Genomic DNA, 22,621 nt, shown 5'->3' with positions numbered 1-22,621 from the left:
CTGCTAGGCTTTAGTTGCCGAACATTTGGTATGATAAGAACCTTTCGTGTATTGTGATATCTTGAGGCTTTCAAAAAATGTACTTCATCTACCCATCCAAAGCACATACTTGCTATGATCGATCCACCCATTTTATCTAGACCTATCCCTGAAAGGTACAAAAACCCACTCCATGCTTCATAAAATCCCAATTCACAGCATGAAATTCTCAAACATGATTTGCTTCTCCCATGGCAGCCTCATCGCGGCACCGTTTGCACATACACCAACCGCCTAGACTACCCCTTGCCCATTCCCGGCGTTGTTGCACAGGCAAATTGACGTCGCAATAGTGGTTGAGAATCTCCTCACCTTTCTTGATACCTCCCGGACGACCACCCACAACACGCTCCTTTCTGGCTTCAAGAACCATGCGGCCACCCCATTCCCATGTGACGTTGGGGTCGCAATCATGGTTCGCGAGACACCAATACGGGTGCACTGCGGCGACATCAGGGCGACCATCCCGAGGGTTTTTACGGGCCGAAGCAGTGCCCCTGAACTTGGCGTATAGCGTGTTGAGAACCCATAGATCGTTCTCAGCGAGCGAAGAGTATATATCGATGTCCATCTTTTCCAAAACGTGGAGCGGTGTTTCGATATTGTATTTGAAAGAAAAGGGCAGTGTCCACTCAGGAGGCGGACCAGCATTTGGTGAGACGTTGATGTCGTTGGTTCGAGTCGGAACAAAATCACCCCATATATACTTGACCTCTCGAACATCAAGAGGATTAACCTCCTCGTGAGCAGCAATAGCCAAGACACGAGAAAGTAGCAAAAGGTAAAGTGTTTGGTCCGCTTCAAATGCATCAGGATCCTTAGCGATTGCATCGACATCCTTCTCACAAACCGCTGGATGATATCTCTCCATGGCTTGATCAAAGCAATATTGAGTGCAGAACACCGTATCGTAGCATTCAGGGCAACTGACGGGCTCGTTCTCGCTACCTAGTGGTGGCAGATCAGAGCTGCATGCGTCACAAATAGAGTCCTTCAGACGATTGTTCGCCGTGAGAAGTGAGTATTCCTTCAGCACAACCTCACCGGGGGCGATGTCCTCCTTGGCGAAGACTCCAAGCTGCTTGCATGTTGGAATAATTTCATAGTCATCGGTGCTGCTCGCTCCTTCTAACAGGACAGGCAAGGTCGCAACCTCGACAACACACTTTGGTGCCATGGAGCTCAAACGCTCGTTGAGTTCAGCCAATGATTCCGGGGCGAAACGATCAGGTTCGTGGTCATTCCAGGGGTAGACCTCGCGACGGACGAGGCCTTGATCGGGGAGATTGGGGTAATCAATATCGATATCATCACGGCGAAGCCTTCTGCGGGCGACAGTGACAATGTTGTTCTTGGTGTCGAGTAGTTCTTGATTCGATGGTGAGAGCTGAAGACCGCGCTGACAGAAACTGGCAGCACTCTGCAGTGATCCACAAAGTAACAGGCCTAAAGATAGGATCTGATATGCACGAACTTGCGCCAATATGGCCAGTCGTTTGACTGCCTCGTCTTCGACTTCCAGGTCAGTTTCGGGGCTCTGTAGCTCATCTTGGGGAAGGTTCCCATGTGCTAGAACATCGGGTAAAGGGACTGCTGTATGCATCTGCAAAGACTCGAGGGCCGGCTCATGATATTCGAAGCCCTCATTGAGAACCTCATCGGCTAGTAAGAGTGCACGATATGCATCACCGGCTGCAAGGTCCGGATATCCTAGATCCGAGTGGATAGCGGCACGGTTGAGGTAGAGTATCAAGTCATAGGGTAGGCTAGAAAGTCCTTCTGTGAGCTGTGATCGCCGGTCGAGCAGCTGCTCGTTCCGGGCTGTTGGGTCCATGTCAGGATCAAGATCGTCGAGGTGATGACTCGTCAAGTCGAGAGCCAGTCTTTTCATCGAGTTGTGTAAGTTGACACAAGAGTGGACTTCGGTAAAGAGGAGTAAGAGAAAAGTTGAACTAATGGATTTAGGCCAAGAATTGAACGCGGGACCCCGGGTGTAGAGCAGAGTTCAGCTCTGGTCTAAATCCGCAGAGATCGCAGTCATATAAAAAGGAGGAGGCATAGAAAGAAGGACAAATCTAGAAGTGACGATGGCAGTCGTTTGGTTACCAGACAAGGATCGGGGAGCTAAGGAATCGAGAAAGGGAGAAATGACTTGGGGGAGCGCGGTGATTCGCTATTCGTTTATATTAGTTGTCTTCTGCAACGGGAGGCTTTTTGGTAGGGCAGTCCAGGATGACTTCCCATCAAGACCCTGAATCTTGATATTTTCGCCGAAGATAAAACAGGGTATTTTTCAATGGGCAAGGTAAGGCAGTTGGCCAAAACAAAGAAAACAGGCTTGGTAATTTCCAACTGCCAAACAAAAGATTGGCTAATGATGTTGGTTGGTGTTAGATGTCGGAGCGAAGGTTCCGGGTCACACGAGAACAAAGTGCAACTGAGCAGTGTGCGGTGTGATCACGACTCACCAAAGAAGTAACGTCCGTTGATGATTTGATCGCCAGGGTCCATCCATCCCGTTTCAATCTCCAATTCAATTTTTAAACCCCCAAACTGAGTCAGGGACAAAAAAAAAGACCCAGAACGTCCCACAGGTGGGCTAAAGAGTCCCCTCCACACCCCTCCCACGTTTGCTCGACTCGCAGCTGTCAAATACGAAAAGGCTAGAGCTTCGATATTGTCAAGGGAGCCATAATATAAGGGTCCTCCAGATCCAAACTGGTGTGATCATTACGTAGGGAACTTGATTCTCGGATTGACTAACCGAAGTGATGTCGTTCTTTTTTTCTTCTTATTCTTTCATCAAGCTCTTTTCTTCGATGAGCCAGCTTCGCCGGGCCGGTCTCTTAGAGTGTCCAATGGCCAAGGACAGCAACCAATCGCACCTCTAACGGCAAACTTGAGATCGATCGCAGAAATGACATTTTTGTGCTGGGCTACATAGGCATGCAGCAGGTCAAGATGCTTGCCCGTTTCCCAAAAATGCTTCCCAACCAAGTCTGAAATAATAAAGAACATGGTGCAGTGCAGCTTCACATCGGATTCTCACAGTCATCATTCTCGCCCGTTTCCCAAAAATGCTTCCCAACCAAGTCTGAAATAATAAAGAACATGGTGCAGTGCAGCTTCACATCGGATTCTCACAGTCATCATTCTCGGATGCCGACTTGACGGGCCCATGTCATAAGTCGACGTCGATTCGAGTGCCAACGACCCTGCTAATGCCCTGCATGCATGAGAGTGTAGTAGGAACAAGCACATACACTCACCGTTTCTTACACGATCTTGAGAGACTTGTTGTTACCCCTCAGTTGAGGAGGTCTTGAAATGTTTCTTCGACAGCATGGTCTATAGCTCGGGTACAAATCAGGCGACGCGGAATATATCGTTTGAGCGGATGCTCCTCCGTGAGACTCTGGTGTTCACGAATGACCTGAGGATTACGGAGAATGAAGCTGCTGGAGGCTTCTAGAGACGTCCATGTCCTACATGGATACTGTATCTATTCACCTGAGAATTGCATAAATGGAGGGGGCTAGAGGGGTCAGAATCTTGGAGGGGTCCATTGGAGGGGCAGACCAGGGACCAGATGGACGAGGGTTTAACCAGCCGGCATCTGCCCTGGAAAATTCTGCCAGGGCTGGCCAGCCATGATGGAGCTCATAGCGACTTACACACATACACCCACAGAGATGCACACTGAATAGAAAGCACCGCAGGTAATCAATTATACGACAGGGCATAGATACTGGATATAAGACTGACATGCCTCCTTTCACCCATGAATGCTCTGCCCCAAGGTGATCAGTGAAGTCGGTATAAGTTGACAGCCTCCCTCCCTCATGAGACAAGAGCTAAAGAGCACAACCACCGTCCACGATGCTTTGCAACGGAACGGCTAGCTGTGCCCTCTTAGCCGGACATACGTCATGAAATCACCCGTCCGTCAGTAAAAGCTCCGCCGAGCCGGACAAGCACATGCTTGAGAACGCACTATTGACCCTATCTACAGTACCCTACCTCAAGCCACGGGAACGCTCCCTACACCTGGGTATCCTTATCAGAGGATGAAGGGAGGAAGACGTCAGATTTGGACGTTTATACTGCCTGTTCCTTGCATGCATGAGTCCAGACATCTTGCCCAGCTCAATTGGCCCGTGCTTCTTTTGTGGTATTCACGGATAGATAATTGATCCTTCAACACATATCTAGCCATGTACCAAAAACGATCGAAACCGACGACAAGATTCGGAGCTGTCGAGGAGCTGTCTGGCTGACTATTGGCTCTGTGCTGTGTCACCACCCGGTAATGATGATGCTACTTTGGTTGCCTCTTAGGTCGCTTGGCTTCCATTGCTTTGACAAGGGTTAGTTAGGTTAGGTAGGGCTCAATAGCACGTCAGCAACTTAAGACCACATGTCAAGCCGCTGTAAGTCAGATCTAATATGCTTAAAGATCTCTCTCCAAGATTCCCAAGCAACTTAGATGACGATTTCTCATCAGCCTTCGTCATTGATAATATTCCTAGACGGGACCTACCACCAAACCAAGCTCAAGTCCAATCATTCCATAAGGAGGACTTAGCCTTCCTCACTCATCCCCATGCCAACTCTTATTACCTTGACGACGACTGGGAACAAACGGCAATCCGATAAGCTTTTCTCAACGGGACACCACGCGGCTAAACTGCCCCATGGTTGACCTGCGTTATCTAGAAACAGAAACCAGCCATACACGATTCAGATATGCCAGTGTCAGAAAGTCAAAGCCTACTTATCCTAACTAACTACATAGTACCTTGCTGTGCAGTACTCTACAGGTGTCTAGCACGCCACTGCACTCATCATATCGTCTTCTGTACTGGAGACTGATCTAACTGTAAGCTCCCACTGAGCTTCATCATTCTGATTGCCCTCAACTATCATCGAAGCTTTCGAGGTACCAAGGAAGCCATTGTGAGACCGTTTTCGCTCCTCCCAACCCCCGTCTTTCCGCCCACCCACGGTCAGGCAAGTAAGTTACTCTACTCGTGGGGAGGTCTTTCCCCGTCTTGAGTGCTCTTACTCCATGTCTGGGTCGACATTTACCAACAGGAGTTTGATCCACTACGATGACGAAGTAGGTACCCAATACTACCGTACCTACCAGAAACTAGAAAAAAGGCCCACTGTGACTTCCATGGAACCCCGCCTCTCGTAGACTATACCTACAGCATTATCAAATTATCCCACAACGTTTAAACAACATCCTGATAATTTATCTGAGTCGATTGCCTTGCCTACCTACCTTATACCCTTGACACACTTACATCTTCTCTCACCTGTGTCAAGGATCAATCAGAGCTGTAGGAAAACCACGCACCTCGGTCTTTCTTCGTCTCTCTCCTTGTTCCGTCATTTTTCATCTCCCTCTCCCACATCGTCACAACTCACCGCAAGCTTCAAAACCCGCACCACAAACGTCACCATGGGTAAAACACAACCAAACCTTTTCGCATTTCGCAACGTTGACGCCCTCGCCCCGGCGCTGCGTTCTTATGTTATCCAGAGCCAAGCTGCCGGCATCGCCCGGCACGGCGCTTTCAAAGTGGGTGTATCTGGTGGTTCGCTCCCCAAGACGCTCGCCCAAGCCCTCCTGGCCCCCTCTTCGGGCCCCAACGATGTCGTCGATTTCAAGCGCTGGGAAATCTTCTTTGCAGATGAGCGCGCTGTGCCCCTCGACCACGAAGACTCCAACTATGCCCTTCTCAAGAAGGAACTTCTGGACAAGATCCCCGAGGACCAGAAGCCCACCGTGCACCCCATCGACACAGAACACTTGAACGACCTGCAAGAACTTGCCGACCAGTACGAGAAGACACTCGTTGCCAGCTTCGCCAGCCGCGACTCGGTCCGTCTGCCTATCTTCGACCTCCTCCTCCTCGGCTGCGGACCCGACGGACACACCTGCTCTCTTTTCCCTGGCCATGAACTGCTCCGTGAAGTCGACGCCTGGGTTGCTCCCATTGAAGACTCCCCTAAGCCTCCTCCCAAGCGCATCACCCTCACTCTTCCAGTCGTCAACCACTCCGTTCGTGTCGCGTTCGTCGCTACTGGCGGCGGCAAGAAGGACATCATGAAGCAGATCTTCGATACCGACGGTGGTCTGCCTTGCACTCTTGTCAATGAGGGCACTGGTGAACGCTGCAGTTGGTTCGTCGACGAGCCTGCTGTCGAGGGCGTCAGCTTTCCGCGAAGGGCTTTCCTCTGATACCATCACCCAAGCTAGCTTTAATAACAAGCACCTCTACCCAGTCTTTGAGCTTGAGCCTGACTCACCATAGCATGCAAACCACATCAACGTGCTGTCGCACTAGATGGAGTCTGGCATCGTGCGAAAATCGCAGGGGAGCTGGATGCTCAGCTTCCAATTCATCATTCCTTTTAACGTCCCTCACGATATTGGGAGGACTTAAAATACTATAAGACGCATCAAATCTCCCAATCGGCAAGGATATAGACGGCAATGCTATATCGCATCCGGTCCTGATCGATGAACCCCTAAGTACCATTTATGACTGCTATATCCCAACGATGATACTTCGTTTTTGCGTGGGCATCATTTAGAGGCGTTTGTTTTGAGGTAGGGAATTTCCCAAATGCTATGACACCGAAAATCAAAGTAAAAAAAAAATCCAAACAAATTTCAACAACATGATTTCGAGTTAGAGAAGAGGGGTCTGAAAGAATTGTGGTTGATTTACCAATGTCCGTTTTAACTTGATATCCGATCGATCTAGGCCAGTACGCACAAGGAAGAGATAGAGGGTCCATTCTGCTGGTCATGTTCTCGTTTCGAGGCCAACTGACATAGCTAGAGCAGCTCAGTCCCAAATATGATTAAAAATGAGTCTATACGTAAAATGGAGAAAGTGCATCATCTGCTATGATGTCGCTGATCTAGGTGATATGCCGTTTATCTGATGTCCAAAACTCGCGCGCGGAACATTGTAAACTTGAACAATGTCTTACACGGCTCTCCAAACTGCTCCGGCTCTTGGGGTATCTTCCATTTCATCGTCTCGGTTCATTCTCTCAATCCACTCATCTTCACGCGCAAGCGCATCCCGCTCAATATCGTCCATGACAGCCAGTTCAGTCAGCATGCCCTGCACGAGCTCCCTTGACCCTTCTACCATGCGTTGCAGACTTGATTGATCTTTGGATTCTCCCTCTTGGTCATCACGGGCAAAATCTCCCAATTGATCGAGCTGTCGCTTTATGGTATCCAGTCGTCGTACCAAGCCAGCGCATTCGTCCTTCCATGCAGAATCAAGTTCGCCAATAAACAGCACGTCGTTCTCCTGAATTAGAGCTCCGCCTGCACGTCTCGCTTCTTCGATTTCGCACATGCGATCAACCCATCGTTCAAATCGCCTTACAACCCTAGCATAACGACCACCGGGTTCCTCCAGCGCCCATAGACCAGCTATGGCTGCATCTAGGATTTGTATGCGCTCTTCCAGGCCACCGCCAACAGCCCACTTACGGAGTGCCAGGATGTTCTCCCTCTCAACCTCTGCCTTCTCCTGGTCATCGATCTGTTTGCTCGCGCTAGCAAGCTCTGAAAATCGCTCCCCAAGTTTGCGCTGGGCACTAGCCCTCCAGGTAGCATCAACGGTCGGTGCATCTCGATGCAAAAGATGAAGTTGCAGAAGCTCGGTTTGCAACCGACTTGTCTCGGCGGATGCAGCGACGTTGGCCGGAAGTTTGGACGGCGATGGCGGAGCGAGGAATGTTGATGTCAGTGGTTTGGGCGCAGAGGACTTGGCTGGTGAGTAGTGTTGCTGGAGAGTTGAGAAGGCCGGGCGAAGGCGTGGTGCGGCGCCTGAGAGCTTCTCGTTGGTGGAAGTTGTCGACGACCGAGTAGGACGGGTGGTCGTCGTGGTAGTGGTGCTGCTAGCTGACGAACCAGAAGAAGGAGGTCTCAAGACTGGCGCATTTCTCAAGCCAGTAGCAGTACTCTTTGCGCGCGTATGTGTAGGGGCAGGTGCCTTTCTAGTTGCTTGAGTCGGGCCATCTGCCGAGGTCGGTCTCACCGCTGGTCGAGGTCTTGTAGTCGTGGTTGAGGGGGGATATCGAGTTTCCCTCTTCGCAGGCTCAGATGTTACTGGTTTAGCAGGCTGTCGAACAGACGTCGCCCTGGAGAGTCCTGTGGTTGTTCCATTTCTCAATGTTCTCGCATTGCTAGATGTCGTCGCACTTCGAGTCAAGGGCTTTACAGGAAGGCGACTCGGTGAACCGTCTGGGGCGTTCGCATTAGCAGTGGCAGTGGTTGTGGTGGAAGAAGCAGGTTTTCGAAGTGATCGTGAGCGTTGTAGCGTGGACATAGTGATATCCGTCACAGTCTGTCGCACGATGGATTAAACAGGTTCGGGATTGATAGTATCAAGTGAATGTTTATTGTGATGAAGCTTGGGGAAATCAGGGTCGCTTGGGCTACCGATACGGTAAGAAAGTGGACCTGCCCTGAGGAAGCTTCCGTTAGCCGGAACACGGTGAGTGGACGGCTACCCTGAGCCAAGGACCGGGTGGAGGCTGGTGGTGCTTCACTAGCGGACTTGGTGAGCCTCTAGTTACAGTGGAGGTTAACTTGAACGCACGCGTGGAGTTATTAGACAAAACCTATCTGAATTCAAACCTAAGCATGGATATCAAGGAATGCTGCTCTTGCATGAGAGCTTGCGTTAGTTGAGTTTTAAACTACCAAAGACCATGGGAGTAAAAAAGCAGTCCACATAGTAGAATCTGTGCACACGAGTCCTGCTTTGACAACCTCTCGTGAGCATCAACATTACACATTCATATCAGTCTAAATACTCGTCGAGTTGAGTCTGGGCCTGTATCTTCGGCAATTCATTTCTTATATCGAGGTATTTTTTCATCATTGATAAGTAGCTAATCAAGCTGCCCCTTCTAGGTCAGCGCATTAACATCCGTAGTATCACATTGCCTCAGCGAAGCAGCAAACATGAGTCCATTTTCCATTTCGACATCACCAGATCATACCAACAAAAATGGACAATATGTCCTCATCTTCCCCATATTCCCTGAGCTCGTAAACATGCTGCTGCTAGCAAATGCGGTATCGTTCAGGTCGAGATAAACGACATCATCCCATACTGTCTATGTTTTCCTCCTGGCCTACCCTCCCATGGCCTTTTCGTATATAATACATGCAATGTGTCACTATGATCAAACCTGCGAGGAGAATCTATACGTAACAAAGGAAAGAGCATGAATAAGTGCGGTTAATGTGGCGCTGAGAGAAAATGGTAAATGATGGAAGAATATTAAGAGACAATTTCGTCGCAACGCTCGTGGGGATTCGATTATGATGTGAGTTGTGGGTGGCCGACCAGTCGGCGCAGGTCATTGCCACTATTGTTAAGCTTCTTGACGCAGTGCTCGCATATTCGTAGATGACAAAAACTGCAAGTCCATCTATCTTCAACATCCGACTTGTCGCACGTTTGACAAGTCAATGGATAATATCTGTTGGTCCGGCGGTTCATCGTCTTATGGCCATGGTAGCAATTGAAATGAGACTTTTTCAGCGGCGGCGCCTTGAAGATGGTACCCTCCGGTATAGGTGACTCGGACTGTTTGGGGAAGTAGGCCGCGCGCGGGTCGGGTTCCTGCAGTACCTTCATCTCAGGATACAGGGTACCATCTCTGCCTCTGTAAAGGGGTCCCTGAGACTCGGATGGCACCAGTCTCGGATCGTGTTCAACTGCTGACTGTCGTGGCGGGGCATTCGACCTTACGGATGAATGTCGTGGTGGGAATCGATTTGAAACTTCCGTAGGAGGCTGGACTTGGTGAACAGCGGTGTCACTGCCAGAGGATCCTCGACTTCCCTTTGAATCGGTGACCGAAGGTGGTAACGATGCCGCCTCTGGCGATACAGAAACCGGCTTGTCCTCCGAAGGGCTCGGTAGCCTAGGGACCTGCACAGCCTTACGTGTGATGCTACCAGTACTTCTTAGGTGTTCTTGGGTTTGTGCTTGAGGAAATATACTTGTGGCATCATTTGGAATTTCTGGAGACACCTGCGCAGCGGGTTCTGGTGATGAAGCGGGCGACAAAGGCGAAACAAAAGAATCAACGACGGGGGTCTTGATATCTTCCTTCTGATACTCAGGCGTGGGAGGGCGATTTGCCCCAGGTCGTGGCGTTGAAGCAGACTTGCTTGTGTCACCCGATGATTTCCCCCTTCGATGAAGATGGAGTTTCCCTTTGAGACGGTTCAGTTTGGAACTATTGATCCCCATGGTTGGGGTGTCGGGCACCTGCTCAGCGGCTGGCGACGTTTGGGAGTCCTGACCAGCAGGAGCTATGGGGTTGGTGCTCCCAGGCTGCCAGTTTGGTATTGTGGAAATTTTAGGTCCGTTTGAAGAAAGCTGCTGTTGAACATGTGCGACAACTGGCTGCGTTGCAGCGGTCGACCCGTGGCTAGCAACAAGCTTCAGGTCGGGAAGCTCAAGACTCCGCTCGGCCTTTGACGACCGACGACGCCAAAGCTGAGGTTGAGGCTGCTGCTGGGAAGAAGGCGACGACGCTGAGTTCGGTTCAGACAGCTTGTTCTCTGGGACTGGTTTTCGAACAGGAGCAGGCGTGGCTGGAAGGTGATATTTAGTGTCCTTAGAGGGAAGTGGGGGTGGCCGAGTGTGGTTGGCGGGCAGCTTCTGGGCAACATATTGTTGCGGTTGTTGCTGTTGATAATGATGCTGTTGTTGCTGGGCGGAGGGACTAATAAACGTGCCAGTGTTGGTGTTGGCGGGTGGAGCTTGGTGGCTCGGCGATGAGATTGCCTCACTCTGACGAACACTGTCGTTAGCTTCGTAAGGCGACCTGACAAGGGATTCGCCGGACGAGCGTGAATATGCCGACAGAATACTCGATAGTGATTCCGAAGGTGACGGGGGAATCTGTGATGAGTTTGGCTGCTGCGGCTCTTTCTGAGGTAGTGGTGGTGGGTTTGCAGGCAGCTTCCCAATGGGCCGGCGTGGAATAGCCATTTTCGGCGGACCAGATGGAGGGGAATCAACCGCAAGCAGATGTAACGGCGGCAGTGATGGAGGTAACGGCTTCGCGTTGGCTATACTAGTCGAGCGCGGCGGAGGTGGTGGAAGCTCTTTGGCGGGAGGTAGACGAGGGGAAGGTTCCTCATAATAATCGTCATAAAAACTTGGATCGTCAGGACCAGGGACATCCGGAAGAGCTTTCGACCAGCGAGATGAGCCAGTTTTAGGCGGTTGCAGAGCATTTGTATTCAACATGGTAGCCATGACGAAACGGAAGCTGTCGTGTCAACCTTGGACGACAGACTAGGAGCAGGAGTAAGGGGGATGCTGTTTAACTTGAGGCAAGATAAAACAGATGAAACCAGGGACGCGACAGCACAGCAATGCAAAGGCTGGTAAAGCGTATGAAATGCCGGGCCCTGGAATCCTTTTGATAATATGGAAGGGGATCACGGGAAAGCCGCCCCTCGAGGGAGCTTACAGGTAGATTCAAACCAAATTCAAGTGGGGGGAGGGAGACAGAAGAGACAAGTCAACGAGTGAAACCGGCAAAGAATGGATCTTGAGGTTGATATTGAATCAAGTGGGACGAGCTGTGAATGAGAGTACACAAGTGCAATCAATGCGCGATGTAAGGTGGATAGAAGGAAATGAAACAGTGACAGTTAATGGAGAACAAGTGGATGATGATGGATGAAGAAAATCGTCGAAACAGATAAAAAGAAAACAGTGTAAGGAAACAAGATCAGATCGTGGGAGAAAAGAAAAGAAGGAGGCCTCGAGTCGATCCTTCTCGTTCTTGGTTCATGCCCTGCCCTGTTTACGAGCATCTCTTCCTTGGGCCCTCTACAAAGCTGTCTAGGGTTTCATCGAAAACACACCAACGCCGTCTTCAACCGGGGCAATCTCTTAACCAAGCCGTTGGGACTTGGACTTGGACTTGCGCGTTAGCATCATGCAAAGCAAGCAAAACTGCATGGGCAATCTCACAATGTACAGTACTTGGCTCATGCCTCGGGATGGGCGGAGGGAGGCTTGGTGTGGCTTATGCAGTCTCTCTGGCCACCCAGGCTCAAGTTCTCAACCTCTTGGGGAACCATGGCATTGCTGCGTGTGGCTCGTCGGGTTCTGGCACATAGCGTCCGGAAGCAGGGGACCTGCGGACAGAGACCATGGCAGCTGAAACAACCAGTAGATTTGATCTCCAGTCACTCCTGGGCGGGGAATTCAGGTTCACTGCAGCTGAATCCACGTCACTACTCACCCCTGCATGTATTGAACTAGATTCAACGGCATTCAATTCAATTCGGATGAAAAACTCAATCAGGTGATTTTACCACCAAGAATTCAATGGTATCAATTAGTTCAATGTTTGTTTCTGTTAGAGTTTAATGGCTTCCTATTATAATTGTGATAAGTTACACATGCATAACACTCATCAACTCAGTCTTACAAATGTCTCTCAATATGGATTGATACGGATACTTGCAGCACTTCCTCGTGGCCCTTTCGTAAGTAATATGCACAAGGTGTTGCTTTTTTCCTTCATCTCGTCTCACCATCCACCTGCTCTTGTTTGCTGTCCAGGAAGAGTACAGTCAATACCCAAGGTTATGTCAACCTGACTCAGACATTGAAAGATTGTCTTTTGCCTTTGTCTTGCTCTCCCTCCTCCGAAATATGCCACAATATTTTTATATCTCATTCTTGAACTCTAACATATGCTTCATTTACTTATACGAGACCCAAAAACTCTCACATTTGCAGCAGAACGCCACAGTTCAACTGCCCGATCATGCCGATGTTGTATGTATGAATGTATGTACTGTACTTTACCGACCCTTGCAATTGATCGCCCAACGCGTCACGTCTCTCCCCTGTCTGTGTACACTCGGGGCGATCGATCCTCCGGAGCCTAAGCATCTCCACAGGTAATTTGAAGCTGCAGAATGGCAATCCACCATCTGTGACCCTGTAATGTTGAAATGTCGTCCGGAACTGCCAGATTTTTTTTCGAACCAGTCAGCACGATGTAACCAGCGGCGGGGAAATGGCTATGACGAGACCTTGTCTCTATTATATAACGCGTTTGGCATTAGTTAGTGATGCTCACTGAGATTTGGCCCGCATTCGTCTCTGCACCCGGTAATCTTGGCAGAGTCAGCGACCAGCCAGGCGGTCCAGATAAAAACCGGGACACTTTTACCTGTAATCCACTGCTTAAGTCTCCCGATTTTTATCTGACCCACCTGCCAGCCCCTGTCTTGTCAAAATTGGTCGAATGTTCCATGTTTCAGATCATGTGAACGAACCCGTGTAGCCACATAGCGTAGATGATGCGAACAGCACAAACGTTACGTCGATGAACGAGGATGTATGCATAAACTTGCAATAATAGGGAAACCGATGTGTTGTACAAGGTATTGCATCATTACATGCTGAATGGCAATTGGCCTCGACGTCGTTTCTAATGATTCAATGCTTAAGTTCTTTTTCTTGTTCATTCATAGCACGTTTTATGCACTCGCTCTTGTGGCAGGAACGTCATCGAATTTATCAGTCGTGAACAGTGGTTGATCTTGAAATTCCTGCTTAATTATATTTGACTACTCCCCCAGGCCTAGCATAACAGTGGCATAAGTCGCTGACATTGAATATATGACTGTCTGACAGGTGAGAATGATGGCATTAGCCCTCAGTCTAAAAGTTTCATCTTGTGGTAATACGAAACTAAACAAGAGGTTTAATACAGGATGGAAGAAAAAAAAGCTGAAAGTCGCTGAGTGCTTCATAAGAACAAATTAAACTAGTTACACGAAGGAGGATTCAATATCATTTGAGATACAAATGCACCTTTTTTCCGAGGAGCTTCACTTGTTATCATAGATCGTCTTCCTATAATGATATCCGTTTCTCCGATGATGCCGTCTGATGGCTGCTTGAATCTGACTGTGACTTTAGATCCAACCCATAAGCAAGGCCAATATCTTATTTGCAGCATCGCCACGTCGAGAGATTGCTAAATACTCTGGCCTCTCCCAACTTCTCGACCTGAAAAACGCCTCACCAGTGAATATCAGACGGTAGTATTACGGTATCCTGTGCTCCCGTTTTACTCAGATTTTATCAAGGGAAGAGATATGAACAGCAGTTTGAGCTCAGAGAGCCCATCAGAGGGTTCCCCCCTTCTTGAAGATCGTAATCATTACGAAGCATCAAGAAACATCGAAAACGAACAGGCATCAGATGGCTATACTCCCAAAGCACTATACAGTGACAAGAAGTTGCATCTCCTGATCGCAGCTGTCGGAATTGGTGTAAGGAGTATCCCCAAAGGCCTTTACACATGTCACGGGCTTTTGCTCACAAAATCTTCAAGGTCTACCTCGCTGCCGCCGATCAACTTTTAACAGTTGCAACTTATGCCAAGATTGGTAACGAACTAAATGCCTTGAACAATACCAGTTGGATTGCTACAGCGTGAGTCAAAGAGCACGGCAGATGTATAGACCCGACTAATAGTCGATCAGATACTTCCTAACCTTGACAAGTTCACAACCTCTCTACGGTAAACTGAGCGACATATTTGGCCGTAAACCATGCCTGCTCTTTGCCTACCTTGTCTTTTCTCTGGGCTGTCTGGGTTGTGGTCTTGCCCAGGGTATGGCTCAACTATGTGCTGCGCGAGCCGTGGCAGGTATCGGCGGAGGAGGCATGAACTCTGTTGTCGCCATCCTTCTGAGTGATCTCGTACCGCTCAAGGATCGTGGTGTGTGGCAAGGCAAGATCAGCATTCTTTTCTTCGCTGGAACTGCTACTGGAGCTCCCCTTGGAGGGATTTTAGCTGATTCAGTCGGCTGGCGATGGTGAGTCTGGCGTAGCATGTTGAATCAGACACATCTAATCGCTCTTTAGGTCGTTTCTTGGTCAAGTCCCGTTGTGCTTCCTTGCTTTCATAGCCGTCTATATCGTCCTCGATCTTCCACCTGTTGAACACGATCACTGGCTTGCCAAGGTCCGCAAGATTGACTTTCTCGGCGCTTTCACTCTTGTGGCGGCTGTGGTTGCTCTCCTCCTTGGTCTGGATTCTGGCTCTAACCTCGGGTGGTCACATATCATGACTGTCGTCGCCCTATCTTCAACTCCAGTTCTGTTTGCCTTGTTTCTTTTGATCGAAATCAACGTGGCTTCTCATCCATTTGCGCCCGGCCACATAATATTTGATCGTAGCTTATTCGCCTGCTATGGGGTGGGTTTCTTCTCAGGGGCGGGACAGACATCGACTATCTTCTTTTTACCTCTCATCTTTCAAGCTGTTCAGGGCCTAGGTGCTACTCAGAGTGGTTCCTTGCTTGTCCCAGGCATGATTGCAGGTGTCGCAGGTTCAATTCTAGGTGGCTGGATTATCAAAAGAACAGAAAAGTTCTACGCCGTAACGTTATCGGCTTACGCACTCGTCCTCGTTTCAGTCATCCCCATGGGAATGTTCGTCTGGCTCCGTTCAACCACCGGAGAGACTATCGGCCTTACTATTATGTCATTCGGGGCCGGTTGTGGTATGATAAAAGCTATTATTGGTATGATCTGAGATCTACCTTGCTAACAGTGTTTAGCTTTTGTGACAACGCTTATTGGTCTGCTCGCAAATGCTGCAGCTGAAGACACTGCTGTCGTTGTAGCGTGCTCATATCTCTTCCGATCCCTCGGCGCTAGCATAGGTATCAGTACTGGATCTGCTGTACTTCAGCAAGTTCTTCGAATACAGTTGGCAGCGCGGCTCCCTGACGGGGAAGAAGCGCGTAAGATCGAGGAGAAAGTCCGCCAGAGTCTTGACTATATCAAAGAACTACCGCCTCATTTGGCAGATCAGGTTCGGTCGAGTTACCAAATCGCAGGGATTTCATCACTTGCTTTGATTTCTATTTACCTTGTGGTGTCATTTTTGTTGGCGTTCTGGATTAAGGAGAAACCTCTAAGGAGATAGACGATACTAGAGCTGCATCGAGCATACATCAACTTGCATCGGGAGTTGAGTTGAAGGGTGAGTCACTTTTATAGTATTAGAAAGAAGAATGGAATAACATAATGGAAATTGTCACCATTTCCATGAAAACTCCCCTCTTCGGTTCACCTTGTGTTAACTCATTAGCCTAATGCAAGGTACACCCGTGAACCCCGCACTCATCGGCCGATCATTCTCCACCTCGGGCACTTGTTAAACCATCTCAATGAGATCTCAGGGAGACAAAGAATAGGAATCAGAGGTTTATTTTCCTTGTGCTTTGGCTAGACTGACTATTGGAGGATAGTGTTGTCCATTTATATAGTACTCTTCTACTAAAATCATTGTGATTAAAATGACTTCCCCTTCCTTATTTTTTTCCTTACAAACCTGCAGAAAGGTATACTATACCTACTACTAACCGTCTCACCATTTCAAAAGCTCCTCTATTAGATATAGCTTCTCTTTATGACTCTTCTTTCCCGAGCCTCCAATTCTTTTGCCTTTAATCCTTAATGTGACGAAACTCGCCTAAGTGTGCATGCCTGAAAGAAGATAATAGTACACGTGTAGCGAGCATGACTACATTCGTGCGTATGATCTGTGAGGAACCACACGCTATCGAATGGGGAGATTGATAATACATCGGAGGTCGCAGTGAGCCATAAGTATATATATGAGCTTGTTGTGTTATTGTTTGCATTTTTAAGCAGAGCTTTGGTTTCTTATTGGCCTTGGACTTCGAGGTCTCTTTTACGCTTTGATGGAGGCTCGATTAAGTGTGTTCAAGGGCAACGAGATGTATGTGATGAGATGCTTACGAAACTTTCTGACAGTATCAGAAGGTTTCTTTTGATGTTTCTAGACAAGGAATGCATGATACTGGTTGAGCTCAGATGCCTTTATGGCCCTCCATCAGCAACAGGAAAAAGACGTCCAGGAAAAAGAGGTCCAGGAAAGAAGTCTCTAGTAGGTCTTGGGCATGGCCCATGGATAACAAAGTAGTTCATGCTTTGCGGGCTCTATAGTATAATAGAGTCCAAAGAAGCTCAAAGGGGGACCATAAGGTGTATAGAGACAGCCATGAAGAAGCATTGAGATCTAGCTCAGAGCGAGTTTGCCGCTTTCGAAAGGTGACCAAGATATCAAGACACTTAAATGTAATCTAAGGCAGTGAAAAGCCAGATGGAGCAGAGTTCTCATCTAATATGAATCACACCCTAGTTCGATGGCGAGGTGATAATACAAAGATTTGGCTGTATGCCTTGCCGGCGCATTCAAGAAATTGACCCTCAAAAGCCCATTGTGTATCTAACATGAGAACTGTAAGACGGAACGCATGGAATTGAGGTGATGGAGAAAGACGTGCGTCAAAACTTTACGTTCTGTGTTCGTAATGATAGTTATGACGACTGAAATCACGAACCAAGCCAAATTATGGATAGAATCACAATGATGTTGCTTAAGCATCCGCTTTGTACAAATAAAGGCCTGTTCTCGAGTCACTACATGATGCCGTACATGAGGCTAAGTAAATGGGAGATTTTGAGAATGGTATCTCGCTTAACTCCCTTGATGTTGTCATGCTTGAGATCGAGATGGGAACTCTTCATGTGGGAGCTTTTATAAACGATAAATATGTAAGGAGAAAGGATATCGAAGTTGTAAGAATCAACTCTTCCCACAGCTCGTGATTTGATAAGTTGTGTGTGTAATGTCTCATCTCGCTCTGTGCTTGAGCCACCTCCATGAAATTGCCCGGCTTTGTTATTTCGAAGGGACGACCAGATACAGATTTGTAAGTCCAGATAATATACAAACTAGCGGGCTGTCATCACAGCATCAATCTTGTTTCCACATGCTGTTGACTTCCATCTAGATAACAAGCCAGCAGGTTTATGTGAAAACCTGTCTTCACTTGGCAACATATTCTCAAACGGCTAATCATTCACGCATCGACCTGGTGGAATTCATCATGACATATCCTGGAGACAAATGTCCCATTAACCAAAAGTATACCTTAGAACGTTGGCCTCAATTGGCGAGGAAAACTGTTCTTTCACACTCAAGTTTGGAACAAATATTTGCATCTATCATTGTAAAGTATCATGAAACAGTCAGCCTTCAATGCTGCTTGAACACCCCTGAAACGCCAATTCTCCTGTGGGTATATACAGTCGTGGAGATTGGGACCAAATAGTCTTCTTCTCGTGTAAGTCTCACAAGACTCTCCTTATCAATGAAACACTCTCATTCCCTCCCCTTTTCACTGTTCGCGCTGCCACCTGGGCTCCGACAGGTCGGCTTCTTGTGGAACAACTAGGCCATCAATGCTCTCGCGAGGAGTGTTGCCCAAAAGAGCCTCGCGATCCTTCTTTTCCTTTTCTGTCTTGGATTCCTTGCCAGCTGTTATGTCGTCATCCTCCTCTGGTACAGCTACGAGACCTCGGTCGCTCGTCCAGCTCGCTGCTCGACCGCTACTGGCGCCCCTTGGACGAGTTGGTGTAAGTGTTGCTCCAGAGTCTTGAGCCTCGCCCTGAGCTCCAGCGTAACTGAAGTCTCCGCTGCCAATGCGTTCTTTCGTGGCGGAGCCGCGACGTGCTACATAGTCATCGAATTGAGTGTCACGCTTGTGTGAATAGACGCTTGGTGTTCGCTGGACAGTGCCCATCTCAACAGATTCACGCTTTGAGATGATGCTAGCTCGCGACGATGTTGAAGAAAAGCGCTTGTCGGTAGACTGTCGAGCGTATGAAGTATCACGCTCAAGGTCGTCGTTGAAACCATAAGGCTTGACGTTGACAGGGTGTGTATAATCGTCGTAAGCAGAAAGGCGACGGTATCTTCGCACGGAGTAGAAGACCAGGACGAGTGAGGTGATGCTAAAGTAGCGCCCAGTCAGTACAAGTCGTGTTCAGGTTAGATACCGGGAACTTACATAAAAGCACAGTCTAACCCAAGAGCGACGAGGGAGTAGTGCTTGTCGTGTTTCTCGGTGTAGACAACTATATCAAGCGCGAGAGTGGCGATCGCGCAGGTCAACTTTATGACGTGTGTGAAGAGCATGGTCCACGGAGTTAAGGCCTCCGCGAAGTATTTGGCGATTTCGACGAAACTGCATAGAGATGCAACGAACCATAGAGCTACATTTGTAGCCTCCCACCTATTCACAGTCAGTAAAACTGCTGCATCGGATCAGGCATTGGGCTTTCTCTGGACTTACACAATCTCGATTGTAGGATCGTCGTTCTTCTTGTCATTGTCCTTATTCACCTTCATGCTGTCGCCCAATCTGTAGGCGAAAAGTCCCATCATAGACATAGACAAGCCTAGCTGAAGAGCCCAGGTAGGGATCATAACCATTGGGCGCCATTTTGCCCGATCGAATTGTGCCTGAGCACGATGGTTTCCATTGATGAGCATCGCGAGGGTGTCTTATTCTCTGTGCTCTTACGCTGCGGTGATTTCTGTTGGAACCGAAGCTCAGCAATTGGCTCGACAGAGTAGTTGTCCGTCTCTTCCAGAGTATTCCTGCTCAATGGTGATTGGTACTGGTTGGTCGTTTCTCATACAGAAGTTCTGTTGTCATCAACGTGTAATCGTAAGAATGCTCTTCTGGTCGCCGTCGGCCAGCGTGCGTTTTGTTCTTAGAGCATCTAGGTTTCTTAGCTTAAAGGATCATTCAGGCGTCAGCAAACATCCACCTCCCAAGGGGGTCAGCCTCTTATTTATTTATTGAACAACCTCTTCGGCGGGCAATGCCGCCTACAACTGTCTAGTCTCCCATGTCCCCGCAACTCAACTCAGCCCTCTTCGATATTCATGGCGCCAGGTCAGGGATAATGAGCCACCGCCTCCACTACTGTGCAGTTTACACTGGGGTTGCTCAACTGGAATTGGGCTTAGTGCTGATTGAGGGCTGCGGCTGAGAGTGCTGTTGTAGGTAGAGCTTTGCTGACGGAGTGAGAACGGTGACAGCTCAGAGGTCGAGGGACTTTGCGACCCCCAAGTCAGGGCTAGTAATTTGCTGGATTGGCAGGGTGAATAAAGAGAGGCTCAGTGGTTTCGGACTCTTTGCGAACTGATTATGGGGGAGTTGTTCACGAAGACGTAGTCTACAATTCAGTTGGGAGGAAATGGACAGTCTCAGACTCAACTCAGCTGGGCTTGTCAGCCTCAAGCCATCAAAACGGGCGAAAAGCTATTGCCCACAAACTGCCTGGCTAAGAGCTGGCCTAGCCAAAACTCAACGGCCCCTAGGGCATTGATTTGATGAAAGGATCTGCTCCATATTGGCGCCATGGTTAAGCGCGAGGCTGCGCAGCACCCCTAGGGCTTGAGGAAGAGGCATTTTTGTCATTCATCTCATCTCATCAGGTCCAGGTTCTCGAAAGTGGCAAGGCTGACTTTGGGTTTCATCGGCGGGAAAAGCCAAGCTAATTAGGATGAACAACTCCACCCGTTCAGCCCTGTAAATAGAAACATGAGGATAGCTACCTAGACAAAAGACGATCTAACAACTAACAACCAATAACCACGATCGATCTTGCTAAAAGGTCAGAATGAATTCAATCGTTGGAGCCCGCTTGGAGCAATGCCACATCTGCATAGTGGCATTCAGGCGTCAGGGTTTGAGAAGCAGAGCAGAGAGTGGCGGTAGCTTCAAGGTGCGACGAGTGGGGGCCGAAAGGAGCCTAGACAAGAGGTTGGTCTGATGTTGCTGTGTACGGATCGTTATTTGTCGGTCAACATAAGAACGGAACGGAGTTGAACTATCTCCGCTGCTTAGACTATCGTTAGTCCGTAGCCCGCAGGAGTGAGATCATGGGTTGCCGAGAATAGATTCCTTTCTCGGTTGATGTCGTCAAAATCTAGGAATATCACCTTGGCTGCACACGTTTTGAAACTGCGCCTCGATCCTCTACCAACAACATGGTTTCTTATGGTTATTGAAAAACAAACCCAGACACAGCTTCGGCCATTTGGCCACAAAGTGACTGACTCCCCCAATCTATGGGGTCTTATAGACTCGCATGGTAACTAATATACTACCGAAATAAAGAGTGTGTTTGTAGTAACATGGTGGTTGCACCAAGTTTTCAAGGGTCCACAAGGTTAATCGGAGGTGTCGATGACACCTAGGATGCAAGTCACAGCATGTTTCTGCTTGATAGAGATACTGAAGGTCTGGGCAGAATAGCAACAGAAGCTCATTGTCTATCTCCAGACATCCGTTCGCCTTTCCAGCTGAGTAAACACAAGGGCCCTACGCTCCAGGAATTGACAAACCCTTCACTTCTGTCTTCAACATTCAAGCATGAAATATTTCAACTATTTTGGTATCCATTGCGGACTCCCATGGTCCCCACCTAGTATCCATAGAAGAGACTATGACAGGACAGCTCGCACTGAAACCTCTCGCACTGGTGACTTGTCTGATGCTGACAGCTCCCGTGAGCAGGGGCCGTAGTAGCGAAATTGGAGAACGTAAACAAATACATGGGAAGGATCCTTTTGTTGGTGATCAGGCTCGAATGTCAACGCTGGCTAGGCAGAACCCTTTCGGGATGACTGCATCTAAGAACATGCACTCCAAAAGAGGACCATGATGATGATTGTAATTATGATTCCACAAAAGGCCCAGCCTTACAACGTGAGCGGTGCTCCCAGCTCTCGCACCTTATCTCCTATTCTGTACAAGCCAAGTCCAAGCACTACAATTATTGTTGTCTTTTGTCTGTTTCCTCAGCCCCTGGGCTTCTGCTTCGAAGAGGCATCCGTCAGTGACTTCATTATGGGTTCCAGCTCTGCAGTTTCTCTGATTATTGCTTCTGCTGCTGCTTCTGCTTCTCCTGAGAAACCGCGCGTCTCTTGCGAGAGATGTGTCGCTTCCTCTGGGCGAGGTCTCTCTTCTTCTGCTCGAGATCTCGCTTCTTAGCTGGCTGGACGACGCCGGCTGTGTCGAATGGCACAACGACTCCATCTGCGTTTGTCATGGCCGGAACATTGACATCGACTCGGCGGACTGATGATAGTCAGCCAACACTAATGTCTCTTGGGAAGGCAACCGTTTACTTACCAAGTGAAGCTGAAGAAGCCGAGACAAGGGCGACCAAGGTGAAGATAGAGAAACGCATCTTGACTGATATGAGTTGCAAATGGGCTTTGGTGGGAACAATAATTAAGATGTCGGCCTGCGACGAGAAGAAACTTGAAAGAGAGTAGTGAAGAGTGGTAAACAACGACTAATGTGGGATGCACAGCATGAGGACTTCTTCACTTGACGAGAAAGGACATGACTACTTATACAACAGCATACATCTTCTCATTGCTATGAGCTTGCGTAAGTGTTTATGGGGTTGCAGAACTCGAGACGGTTCCGAGACGTGTTTGAGATGTTCTGCCAAGGGAGTCAAACGTAGATCTGCTCGGAACTTTGAAGAAGCGTACACATAAATAGAGCCGTAGCCTGGCAACGATATCGGATTCTGTTTGAATATTACAACTCAATCGG

General features: G+C 48.6%; 7 protein-coding genes across 7 annotated transcripts; 2 read left to right on the top strand and 5 right to left on the bottom strand.

The window, feature by feature from the left end:
• Positions 1-18: 18 nt before the first annotated feature.
• Positions 19-2,075, bottom strand: FOBCDRAFT_23368 (uncharacterized protein). Its single transcript, XM_054703829.2, has one exon. It carries the CDS (start codon positions 1,928-1,930, stop codon positions 209-211), a length of 1,722 nt encoding a protein of 573 aa, XP_054559804.1. The 5' UTR covers positions 1,931-2,075; the 3' UTR covers positions 19-208.
• A 3,431-nt stretch (positions 2,076-5,506) lies between these two features.
• FOBCDRAFT_271160 (glucosamine-6-phosphate isomerases/6-phosphogluconolactonase-domain-containing protein) lies at positions 5,507-6,289 on the top strand (the record flags this gene model as incomplete). The annotated part of the gene is made up of 1 exon (XM_054703828.1): positions 5,507-6,289. One exon carries the CDS (start codon positions 5,507-5,509, stop codon positions 6,287-6,289), a length of 783 nt encoding a protein of 260 aa, XP_054559803.1.
• A 641-nt stretch (positions 6,290-6,930) lies between these two features.
• FOBCDRAFT_218306 (uncharacterized protein) lies at positions 6,931-8,534 on the bottom strand. The gene has a single exon (XM_031176636.3). The coding sequence runs from the start codon at positions 8,406-8,408 to the stop codon at positions 7,047-7,049; it is 1,362 nt and encodes a 453-aa protein (XP_031047769.2). The 5' UTR covers positions 8,409-8,534; the 3' UTR covers positions 6,931-7,046.
• Positions 8,535-8,937: 403 nt separating this feature from the next.
• FOBCDRAFT_23352 (uncharacterized protein) lies at positions 8,938-11,526 on the bottom strand. Its single transcript, XM_031176635.3, has one exon. It carries the CDS (start codon positions 11,367-11,369, stop codon positions 9,411-9,413), a length of 1,959 nt encoding a protein of 652 aa, XP_031047768.2. The 5' UTR covers positions 11,370-11,526; the 3' UTR covers positions 8,938-9,410.
• A 2,566-nt stretch (positions 11,527-14,092) lies between these two features.
• On the top strand, positions 14,093-16,089 carry FOBCDRAFT_248885 (major facilitator superfamily-domain-containing protein; the record flags this gene model as incomplete). The annotated part of the gene is made up of 5 exons (XM_031176630.3): positions 14,093-14,422; positions 14,485-14,585; positions 14,636-14,971; positions 15,021-15,661; positions 15,719-16,089. The coding sequence occupies exons 1-5, from the start codon at positions 14,246-14,248 to the stop codon at positions 16,087-16,089; spliced, it is 1,626 nt and encodes a 541-aa protein (XP_031047763.2). The 5' UTR covers positions 14,093-14,245.
• A 2,058-nt stretch (positions 16,090-18,147) lies between these two features.
• Positions 18,148-19,828, bottom strand: FOBCDRAFT_218300 (uncharacterized protein). The gene is made up of 3 exons (XM_031176628.3): positions 19,331-19,828; positions 19,046-19,270; positions 18,148-18,989 (listed from the first exon to the last, which is right to left on the bottom strand). The coding sequence occupies exons 1-3, from the start codon at positions 19,528-19,530 to the stop codon at positions 18,374-18,376; spliced, it is 1,041 nt and encodes a 346-aa protein (XP_031047761.1). The 5' UTR covers positions 19,531-19,828; the 3' UTR covers positions 18,148-18,373.
• A 2,056-nt stretch (positions 19,829-21,884) lies between these two features.
• Positions 21,885-22,385, bottom strand: FOBCDRAFT_23344 (uncharacterized protein). The gene is made up of 2 exons (XM_031176626.3): positions 22,187-22,385; positions 21,885-22,132 (listed from the first exon to the last, which is right to left on the bottom strand). Exons 1-2 carry the CDS (start codon positions 22,242-22,244, stop codon positions 21,930-21,932), a joined length of 261 nt encoding a protein of 86 aa, XP_031047759.2. The 5' UTR covers positions 22,245-22,385; the 3' UTR covers positions 21,885-21,929.
• Positions 22,386-22,621: the final 236 nt, after the last annotated feature.

This window comes from Fusarium oxysporum, chromosome III (genome assembly GCF_013085055.1).
Source record: "Fusarium oxysporum Fo47 chromosome III, complete sequence".
Classification (NCBI taxonomy): Eukaryota; Fungi; Ascomycota; class Sordariomycetes; order Hypocreales; family Nectriaceae; genus Fusarium; species Fusarium oxysporum.
The sequence above is the reverse complement of the archived record's forward strand: the minus strand, read 5'-3'. Positions and strand labels throughout refer to the sequence as shown.

Excerpts from the sequence above, each read along its gene's own strand:
- FOBCDRAFT_23368 (XM_054703829.2), bottom strand. The coding sequence starts at position 1,930 with ATGAAAAGACTGGCTCTCGACTTGACGAGTCATCACCTCGACGATCTT.
- FOBCDRAFT_218306 (XM_031176636.3), bottom strand. The coding sequence starts at position 8,408 with ATGTCCACGCTACAACGCTCACGATCACTTCGAAAACCTGCTTCTTCC.
- FOBCDRAFT_23352 (XM_031176635.3), bottom strand. The coding sequence starts at position 11,369 with ATGGCTACCATGTTGAATACAAATGCTCTGCAACCGCCTAAAACTGGC.
- FOBCDRAFT_218300 (XM_031176628.3), bottom strand. The coding sequence starts at position 19,530 with ATGCTCATCAATGGAAACCATCGTGCTCAGGCACAATTCGATCGGGCA. Across the intron at positions 19,271-19,330 it reads GATCCTACAATCGAGATTGT|GTGGGAGGCTACAAATGTAG; the intron begins GTAAGTCCAGAG and ends GACTGTGAATAG. Across the intron at positions 18,990-19,045 it reads GGGTTAGACTGTGCTTTTAT|CATCACCTCACTCGTCCTGG; the intron begins GTAAGTTCCCGG and ends GCGCTACTTTAG.
- FOBCDRAFT_23344 (XM_031176626.3), bottom strand. The coding sequence starts at position 22,244 with ATGCGTTTCTCTATCTTCACCTTGGTCGCCCTTGTCTCGGCTTCTTCA. Across the intron at positions 22,133-22,186 it reads GGCTTCTTCAGCTTCACTTG|TCCGCCGAGTCGATGTCAAT; the intron begins GTAAGTAAACGG and ends GACTATCATCAG.